Source organism: Cariama cristata, unplaced genomic scaffold (assembly GCF_000690535.1).
Source record: "Cariama cristata isolate BGI_N322 unplaced genomic scaffold, ASM69053v1 scaffold484, whole genome shotgun sequence".
Taxonomy (NCBI): Eukaryota; Metazoa; Chordata; class Aves; order Cariamiformes; family Cariamidae; genus Cariama; species Cariama cristata.
In genome coordinates this window covers 21,193-31,690 of record NW_009610990.1, presented here as the reverse complement: position 1 = coordinate 31,690, position 10,498 = coordinate 21,193, and the positions used below count along the sequence as shown (strand labels likewise).

Sequence of the window (10,498 nt, the reverse complement as noted above, 5' to 3'; positions counted from 1 at the left end):
ATTTGGCAAAGGCCTTACTAAAGAGGACAGCACAAGCAATTGAACCGTACATCACTAACGTAAGTGGAGACTGCATACAAATATGAAAATCAAGACATTTTTTTAACTGAACTGTATTATAATAAGAATGACTTGCATATAGTCAAGCAGGGCTGTAAAATAACTTTTTGTAAACTCTCGATTGTTCTTTCGGAGAATTGTTATATTAATGAAGCACTGCGTAACCTGGCCCTTTGATTCTACTTCTTTACCATATTGAAACTGCTAAGCCCATAATAGTTTTGATTTCTGAAACGCAATGGATAGTTTACTTTCTGCTGTCTTGAGAGACCTTGCATTACAATGTGACTGGAAGACCAAATGTACTTATACATATTGTTCAGATAAAAATATATAAACACATTGTTCCTATGGCAAAATGTTTTTTTTTTCTAGTGAGGAGGTGAGACTAATTAGAAGCTAAGAGAAGTGCAGATAGAGCAGAATTTTAACGTCATTGTCACAGGAAAAGAGGAGGAAACAGAATCTAAGAATAGGTAGTAAGGAAAAAAGCTGACGAGTGGATTGAGGGTTGTAGCCAAGTTGAGTGGAGGCATCATAGACATTGCAAGAGAAGAGGGATGAGAGGAAGTAAAGATCAGACAGGAGTATAGTCTACCTTAAGTTGCACAATAGGGAAAAAAACACCCCACTTTTAAATTTTTTTTTTTAAGTGGTTAAGTATTTAGCAAGTCTCATGGCAGCTATCCAAAACCTCAGGAGCTTGAAAACAATATAAAATCTTCAGTGCTTTTTGTTGCTTTCAGACTTGTAACACTTGTGATACTTGAAAGTGGGTACCTTCGAAGATTTTAAAAAATCTTCAGTGAAAACTCTTGCTTCAAACCTGTTAGTCAAACCTCCTATGTGGGAAGGTATTGCTTGCTACATGGGAGTGTGTTTTTAATGGTGTTCATCTGTAAGGTTAGATTACAAACTGGGTGACATTTTGTGGGTTTTAGGGAAGTCTGTACAGTAAGAATCTTCCTCTTACGGAAAATATGTACATGCAGTCTTGTGTTCTTGGTTTCCTACAAGTGGGAAATACTATGCTGTCTGGCTTCTATGTTTTGAAAGTTTCTTTCTTTCTTGAAATATATTAAAGACACAGTAGCAGTTGGTTTTGTAACCAGGAATATATACTGTATTCAGGAAAGGAAAGGAAAACTTTTCTGCAAGACAGTACCGAGTCTTTAACTTCTAATGAAATGCACTTATCTGTTATTTTCAGTCATTATTACTAGAAACTGTTGACTTTTTCTATTGCATCACTTGCTGGGATTCACTTTGTAACCTTAAAAAGTGGTAGTTTTCATGTTTTTAGTTTCTTTACTGTTAAGACTAACCTCGTCAGGTACAGAGGGTTGTGATGTTCATCTGTCCCAAGTTCGGAAATAGGAAACTGAAGTGCCAGTTAAGTGTATTCTGTTGCCTTAGTGGCAAGTGGAAATAGTATAACTTGTTTAGCCACACTTGTATATTGTTTTCACCCAAAGAGAAGAAAAATTTTGCAAATTATGCATGTGTCCCCCCCCTCTTACGAGTAGGGAGGAGTATATTTCTCTTTAGTTGCTTCTTACCCATCTATTATGAGAGGATATCATTGAAAGTAGTGTGTAATTGATATTTGATATTAGAAAATATGTTCTTGAATAAGAAGTATGAAGGTTCCCTCAAGCCTGTCAAGTTTATCAAGGAAAGAATAATTGCTTTATGGCTGCATTCTGCTGCTTGTCAATATAAATTTTGGAAGAGTCAGTTACTAATTCCTGTGCTTTTACTTACAGCTCCTTAACCTGTCAGCTGTGTAGTGTAGTAATGAGCCAGTTTGTTTCGGCCTTGTTTTGACTAAATGTTAGAATACTTTTAAAGTGATTGTTCTCAGTAGTGAAATAACTCTAAATATAGTCACATTAGTGGAGTTCCAGTGCATTGGATCTTTTTATAAAATTGTATTTTTCAAAGTATTTGTAGGTCTGCTGTGGTAAGCTAAACATCACTTTTAATGTGTTTTCCTTTATGTGTAATATTGAATATAAAACAATGATATTTTAAGATTTCTACTACAGAATCCCCCCCCCTTTTTTTAATAGTAGAATAAATGTTAGAAGATTAAAATCTAGATTTAGTGGTAGACAAGCATAGGGTTTAGAAGCATGTATATATACTATTGTTATTAATGTATACTCTATTTAATTTTCCAGTTCTTCAATCAGGTCCTCATGCTTGGTAAAACATCAATTAGTGACCTGTCAGAGCATGTATTTGACTTGATTCTGGAGTTATACAATATTGACAGTCACCTCTTGCTTTCTGTCCTACCACAGCTGGAATTCAAACTTAAGGTAAACGCTTCTTATCCTATCTGTATATTTGTAACAAGTGTGCTTTAACTATTAATGATTTTTTTTTAACTGACAAGTTCATAAAATTCTTTGGCCTATAAAACTAATACTTATATGTAAAATATACCTTCTGCATTGTTTAAAGGAAAACTCATAAAAGTCCTCAAAAAGAGTAATTTGTCTTCAAATATGTTAACCTACAGTGCTTGTATGCATATGTTCGAGTTTTGGTGTTTTTTGGGGCTTTTATCAAGCAATAAATACATTTTTTGATGACTTGAGAATTTGACCTGTTTTGTTCTTTGGTTCATTGTAGTATTTATTACAATTAATATATTTAAAGTACCTTTGCTGCTAACTGTACGGAGAAACTACATCTATTCAAAACAGTAAATTTTGACAGGGAAAAGTTAGGCTCCATGTTAATGGAAATTGTTGTATTGACAACTTTGTCCAGATAGAAGGTCTGTGAGAGGTGGAAACAGAACATTAGACTCCATAAATATGTCTTGTAGTCATTGCTGCAATGACAGTTAAGATTTTTTTCAGTCTTCTTTCTTACGTCCAAAGGATAGCTGGTGCTACCTGTCTATTTTAATAGGTATTTTTCTTTGACTTCCTACCGTTTCAGAGTGTCTCCATGACTTGGAGAAATTCAGCATAACAGCTGGTGCTCCCTTTATTCTGCACTACTTTTATTCCACTTGTCATTCCACAGGTTTCTGTGGAAGTGGGAAATTTGATTAATTTTGTATTACTAAGTTTGAAAGTGATCTGTTACTAAACTTAAGGGCTAAAGTGCAGTGGGCCACTTTTAAATTTGCATGTATCTGTATTATTGCGGGCAGATTTTAGGTTTGTAGACCCTTTGGCCTGTTCTCATTGCAATATTTATTATCACAGAGGCTTGTTCATACCTATTATTTTTTCCACTGATGTTGCTGGGCAGGCACACTACACTTACTGGATGAGTTGGTTTTTAATGGTTTTATCTTCCCATTCATAGAAAGAATTGTTGCAAATGAGTTGAAAGAAATAGGGTTCAATTTAGTGCTTGCTGTCTGTGCCTTAAAAGTAGACCTTTTTCAGCCTTTAATTCCTGTTCTTACACATGGCGAACAATTATCATTCTCACTCCAATAAAAACAGTACTTCTGCAGCTGAAACTGTTATTCAAGAGATTTAATCTTAACTGCTACCACATCCTTTTTTTTTTTCATAGCCAGAATTGCAGTAACCTTTCCATCTTTAGCTCTATTTAAAACTGCAGGTTCTTGAATTGTCTTCCTCCTCCTTCACTGACTCTCATATTCTACTATTTCAATACAAACTTCTTTTTTGTATCCTGTTGTACCATTAGAATTGGCAAGTTTAATAGCCCAGTGTTGCCAACCTTTCATCTTCCTTGACCGGCCCCCTGCCCCCAGGAACAAGTCCTGGTCTCTTCCTTCAGCTGCGTGATCTCAGCCCTAAGCATTTCCATGTTTTCTTTATACTTCTTAATTTACAACAATTTTTTCATGTTTGTATTTCTTTGTTTAGTGTACTCTTTTTAGATGATGAACGTGTATTTTGTTGCTTTTCATCTCCTTGATCCTTAGTGCAGTTTTCTCCTTGTGGTCTGAATCCTTGGTGGGTTCATGTTTGACATTTGTAAGATTAACAATGTTCCAATAGACGTGCATTTTGATAGTCAAAATTCTTACTGCTCTTATTCCTGGATGCCTTGCTAAACTCAGTACAGTTTGTAGCTATTCCGAGAGCATGGTACGGCTTCTGTTTGAATCATCGTGTTGCTTCAAGTATGTGTTTTTGGTGCCTTAAGTTATAAGGACAAATAATATATGCCTATTTTGTCCTATTGGCTGTCAAATGTAGCTTGACCCATCTTTTATAGAAAAAATCCTGCTATTTGGAATAGGATAGTCCTGGTTTAAATCTTGAGACACTGGAAGAAGTTGTCCAGGAAAGCTGTGGATGCCCCATCCCTGGAATTGTTCAAGGCCAGGCTGGATGGGGCTTTGAGCAACCTGGTCTGGTGGAAGGTGTCCCTGCCCAGGGCAAGGGAGTTGGACTAGATGATCTTTAAAGGTCTTTTCCAACCCAGACCATTTTATGGTTCTAAATGACTTGAGAGGCCTGTAAGATCTTTCTGTGGTTAAAAGGGTAATTTGAAAATGAATGTTCTGAAATATTAATGAAATATGGTCAGCCTATGGGTTGTTTTTTTTTTTTTTTTGAGATCAACACAAGTTTGTTCTTTATGCAGACCTGCCAGTGATGATTAAATACTTTCCGCTCCAGCAATAGCTGTGGCTTTCTAAGCAGCAGCTAGCATCAAGCATTTTAAATTCAAGTCCAGGTAAATAGCATGTTAGTGTGTTGAGAAGAGATTGTGATTTCAATGAAACTCAGAGCGCTTATGGTAGAAGGCAGTTAATGAATGCCTTGCTGTTCTGAATGAAACAAAACTTGACAGCAGTATCCCTGTTAGCTTGACGAGGCCTTGAATCAGGTGGGTGCTAAAGAAGAAAAATATAGTTGGCAGCCAATATTGAAATATGGGAGAAGGGACATCCCTTTCTGAATAAAGGTTGGTTAAAGTTAACAATACAATAACCACAAACTTCAGTGAGCTCTGCAAATCATTCATAGCTTGACTAGATATTTTTGGCTTTTCTGAATTTGGTACATAGTATTGTGTCTTTATCTGTGCCCATAGTTTAAGAGCCTTGTCTTCTGAGCTCACGTGCTGTGGACTCTCTACTGGATATTTAAGTAGAAGTTTGAGGAGTATATTTAGGTCAAATGCATAGTTTCACTGGGATGTCCAGTTTTTGTTCTATGAGATTGTCTGATACGACTCTTGAATATACAGATGTGATAGCAGAAGTCAAATACTAGGGGCAAATACTGAAATAATGCTTATGGGGTGGTGGGACGGTTACTATATTCCAAGATCTCATACTGCTGCTTTGCTGCTAAAGAAGTTTGTATTACTTTTTAAGCCGATGATGTTGGAGGAAAGCTGTGGCTGTCTCAACTGTTGTCAGCTTTGAGGAGTGAAGATGTGTCACAACGATCTCATCTTGCATGCATTGAACATATGGAAATGGACATAGGATCTGTGCTTTTCAAAGATAGATTGGGTAGTTGCTCTCTATGTTTTTGAAAATGCAAATGAAAAAAATTGGGGCAGATGAAGTAGACTCATGGTAAACTTATCTGAGCAAGACACCAAGTGTTCTGGCTCACACTAAAGCTGATGCTTTAAAAAAATATTTTCAGATGCAAACTTGGCAAGTTCTACATGAATTTGAACAGAACCCAGTATTTTTTATCATTTCAATGAAATTTAATTTCAAAGAGATAAATAAATTTCTTAAAGCATTTTCTTATGTTTTGCTGTAGTTTGAGCCATTTTTGTCCAAGAGCTGTTCTTTTTAAATTCTTTTGATATTGTTTAAAATGTCCTTTTGCCAGTAGAGAATGAGAAATGGTTACTTTCACACAGATGTTAAACAATTCTTAAATCTTTTTTTTTTTTCCTGACCCTATCATGTAAAGGCTGAAGAACAATGAAAGTCATCTCAGTAGGGCACAGGACTTTAAAATAAATTAGGAAATAACAATTAGGCCTCCATTTAAGAAAAGAATGATGTGACATGGGATTTCCAAAGGCAAATATTATAGAACTTGATTACTGACAACCTGAAAAAAGATTATTTTGGGGGGATGTCATTTGGCAACAAAGTAGGAAATTATTAGCTAAACAAGAGAAGACAGGAATTCCTGGAAGAGTGATAAAATGGTTAAAGACTTTGAAGGGTCATCCTTGAGAAACTCTATCTGTATGTTCTAATAGTATATGTAATATAGTTCTAATAGTATATGTAATTTGTGTTACTGTAATTCCTGTTACTGAGCGCTTAAAGAGAAATTAGTTTGTTCATCCTTCCTTCCTTCGTTTTTGTTTGAGATGCATCAAGGAGACAGATGCTCTGGTCCTGGAGCCATGTGATTACTGACAAATGTTGTTTGGTGAATGGGGTGAGTCCGTTTACGCTGAGGGTAGTGTTTCCAGCTAGGCTTCATCCACCCAAAGCAAAAGGCTCATTCACATAAATTAATTTGTCGTAACATTGCTGAGACAGATCTACACCGCCAGTTGTAGATCTACAGTTGTCCTCTGGAGCAACTTGAAATATTGAGCTTAATATAAAAAGATATTGGTGCTGATGGAGAAATATTTCTGTGCTGCCTGCTTATTTGGTTCTGTGTGCACATTCCTCCTACGATTCCTCCATTTTCTTGTATTTGGCACTGCTGGGAGTTTTTTCACAATACTTTATCCCAAGGACAGTAGGTGCCAGAGACTTCAGTGTCATACCAGCCACCTTGGTCTTACCTTAACATCTTTTGTTTCTGGAGCTTGGTGGGCTGATGCTACCACCACCAAGCATCATCAGCCAGTAACATCTTTGGATGGAGTGGATAGAGTTGTTCTGTAAGTCTTCTGGTCATCTTTAGATAACCTGTTGCCTTTTGGACAAGGGAGGAAATTGGGCTGAGTTGTCTAGATATGTAGATGGCTTTTCAGGAATTTTAAGGGCATGCTGCAGAACTGGTGCACATTTCTCTGGGATAATGCAGAAATGTGGTGCTGTTTGTAGACATGCTGTGCTATCAAGTCTTCTGGGCACTGTCTTGATTCTGGCTCATTTAAGTTGATAGTCTCTGGTTGTCTTGTGTGACAGACATAACCACCATTATCAGGTGCAAGTGAAGATTATCTGTATGCCATTTTTGGTGCTGTCCTCTTAATCATTTCTGCATAAGAGAGAGCTTAAAAGTACATCTCTGTTATGGAGTAAATGGCACATTTTAGTTCCACTTAGCACTTGCAAAACAAGGTCTGGTAATTCACTGGGTCAAGTTGCTGAACAAATTGTTTCTAATGCAAAGATTCGTAGATAGAATCGTGCCTGGTGTTATGGTCGCCACATTGGAAAAACTATCATTCTGTCTTAGAATGTATGCTTCAGTAATGCTGGTGGACGTACCCCTTCTTGCTTAAGAAGAGCTCTTTGCTGTCTTTTGAGGATTGTGTAGCTGTGGTGACGGGTGACTCTGCAATCATTTAACCTTCACACAATGTTGCAGAAACTGGATGTCAGTCCTGCTTTGTTGGAAGCTGTTGAAGTTTCAGCGGTATGCCGTTGTTGGCAGTTCATACGCCCAACGTCTCCAACTACCGACCACTCCAAGTAATCATCTACAAAGAACTGTAACTTTGCTCAGTAGGGGGCCATGTCCAGGCTTTTCCCATGAATGTGCCTGGCTTATGTGAATCTATGTTCTGCCTGGGCTTATGAGAACTACCGAGTTCTGTCTGAGGACAGACTGAAATCTGTGAAGTTTGTTGGATGAACTCCTGTTTCATGATTGCAAGGACTGCCATGCTCCCTTCCATAAATCCTAGTTGTGGGGCCGGGGGGGGAAGGTGCTCTTGATCTTGATTGTTCCAGTTTTGAGGACCTTCTCCTGTTCTTGGAGGATGCTGAAATCTCTTGATATTCTTGACTTGTTCTTTCGGGGATTGTTCACACGTTTCATCCTGACCTTAGGGTACTTTGTCTCGCAGTATGTGCTGGGTGTTTCTCTGATAGTGATCCTGTTTCTCTAAACTGATTCTTCCTGGCATCAGCAACTTTTCCACTATTTGTATATTCTGTACTTGAACCAGAATTTTCGTGTAGCGTCTTATTTCTTTGCTTCTAAACATTTTGTGGTGTGTTTTGAAAATGAAGTGGTGGTGGTTTTCTCCCAACAACCAGGTGAGCGTCACTGAGCAATCTCCGCTGCCTTCCAATGGATTGGACTTGTCCTCTGTGGCTGATAGGAGCTTGAGGATGTGACCAAACATCTGTGTATCTGTGACTCGTTACCTAACAGGATCCAAATGTCTTGCTCTCCATCTCCCTGAACTTCTTTTGCAATCTTTGTGGCAGGAAGCCTCTTGATTTATCTTCATGGGATTCAGGGCCTTATGGAAGTTCTAGACTGTCTCTGAGTAAAATCCAAGAGCTTTCTTGTCAGTGACCCAATAAATTTTTGACCATGTATGGAAGGGTTATGGAACTTGTGAGAGTGTTTAGGTACCTTAGCAACACTGTTGTGTGTATCTGCTCTTTTGGATCTAAACAGTGTGGCCACCTAGTGTTTGAGCACCTTGCCATTTTGGTACAACCAGTGACCGTACAGTTTGGTCGCAATGCGAGATAATTTTACCTGCTGTGAGAATTGGACGTGTTGACTTGAATGAAGAATGAAAGGTTGCTGGCAGTAACTGGTATTCTCTGAAATGTGCAGCTTTTGTGTGCTTTGCTCCCTCAGTTGCTTTTTCTGTCCTATCTATCCCAAGAATCTTTTCAGTATGTTTGAAGAGAACCGAAACGCAGTCAGGTGTGTGCTGTGCCGTGTCACGTACCAAACAGATGTGGACAAAGTAATTATCCTTTTGGGTCTGACCGGGATGGAGTTAATTTTCTTTGTAGCAGCCTGTAAGGTAGTGTACTTTATATTTGTGACTAAAACAGTGTTGATGGCGCACTAATGTGTTGGCTGTTGCTGAAGAGTGCTTGCACAGGTAAACGCTTTCTCCCCCCGCCACGAGCAGGCTGGGGCAGGGCAGGAGGTGGAGAAGAGGACACATGCTCAGCAATAAAGGCTCAGGGAAAGGAGAAGGAAGGGGAGGACGTTTGCGCTCATGGTGTTTGTCTTCCCAAGCAAGCACTGTGCGTGCTGAGACCCTGCTCTCCGGGAACTGGCGGGACATCTGCCCTGCCAATGGGAAGTAGTGAACGAGTTCTTCTTTTTTGCTTTACCTGTGCTTGCAGTTTTTTCTTTACCTATTAAACTGTCATTATCTTGATCCTTGAGCGTTTTAACTTTCTTTCTATTTTTTCCCCTTCCCCTCTCTGTACAAGAGAGGAGAGTGGATGTTTCGCTTTTGGCTGGCGCCAACCCGTCACACCCGTATAGATTTTTGTAAAGCAAACGCTCCTATGTTCTCATGTGGCAGAAAAGGAGCATTATTAAACTCTGAGAGATCTGTGTTGAATCATGGTTGCTTCTCAATGGTAATTATTTTTTTTGCCTAATTTTGGAATGGGGGTTTAGCAGGAGAACATGCGCTGAAATTCATTTAATTTAGCCTCTTCTGTGAGGGTCATTCATTTGTGCCTGATCTTGGCATTTTAAGGTGGTGTGTTTGGAGATCTAGCATTGACATGGAAGCATTATTGAGGCAGGAGAGAACAGAGCTAAGAATGTATTGTTGTGTAGGTCAGCTTGTGAAGGGAACTGATTTTCCTTCATTCAAATTTGATATTCAAATTTTAGAAATTTGTATTACTGAAAGTGAATACCGTTTTAATGTTCAGGAGAATAAGCTCATGAATAGAGTATTTAGGAAATAACCATAACATGTTTTAGATCTTTATTTTACCATCTTACTAGGCCAATACAATGTAATGAATAAAATCAATCAAATGTTGACTTCTGTTATTGTAGAGCTGCCTTTCTTCCTGGATATGATAGTTAAATTTTTTGACAACTTTGAGGTCATGTGTCCACTTCTACCCCCAAATCCCCCCCAGATCCTCAGTGCTGCCTATTCTTTTGGACTTGGTAGTGATAACAGGCTGGCCAACTTCAGCTGCTGTTAGTGGGAGACCCTGACATCTAGGCAGAAGAGCAGCTGCCTGTGTGTTGGGAGCACGTATGGGGAACTGAAAATATCAGTGTTCAATGTCAATTTTTATTGACAAATCATGATGGAACACTGTTAAACATAAAGAGTGCTGGATCATACCTAAAGAAAAGAGATGAAGGACGTTACTCTTCAAGTACATGATGTCTCATAGAATGGAGAAGGATTAAGATTTTTTTTTTTGAGTTTGATGCTCATTTTTTTTCCCCTCAGAAAACGAAATAGAGATTAAACTAGAATAAAGGAGAGAGACTGTAGCAGTGATGCATTCATTTAAGAAGAAGTACAGGTTGATTTTTATTACCTTTAGGAGCCTGGATAAGAATGTTTCAAGAAGAAT

The 10,498-nt window shown here is 38.3% G+C and overlaps 1 protein-coding gene across 1 annotated transcript in view; it reads left to right on the top strand.

Annotated features, from left to right (window-relative positions):
- The window catches only part of LOC104160009 (sister chromatid cohesion protein PDS5 homolog B), a gene marked incomplete at its 3' end in the record, with an annotated part of 45,647 nt that overhangs the window by 16,719 nt on the left and 18,430 nt on the right, over positions 1 to 10,498 (top strand). Inside the window, exons 7-8 of the mRNA XM_009698059.1 lie at positions 1 to 59; positions 2,244 to 2,384. Of these exons, the coding sequence (XP_009696361.1) occupies positions 1 to 59; positions 2,244 to 2,384 (200 nt within the window). The remainder of the gene's footprint in view (positions 60 to 2,243; positions 2,385 to 10,498) is intronic.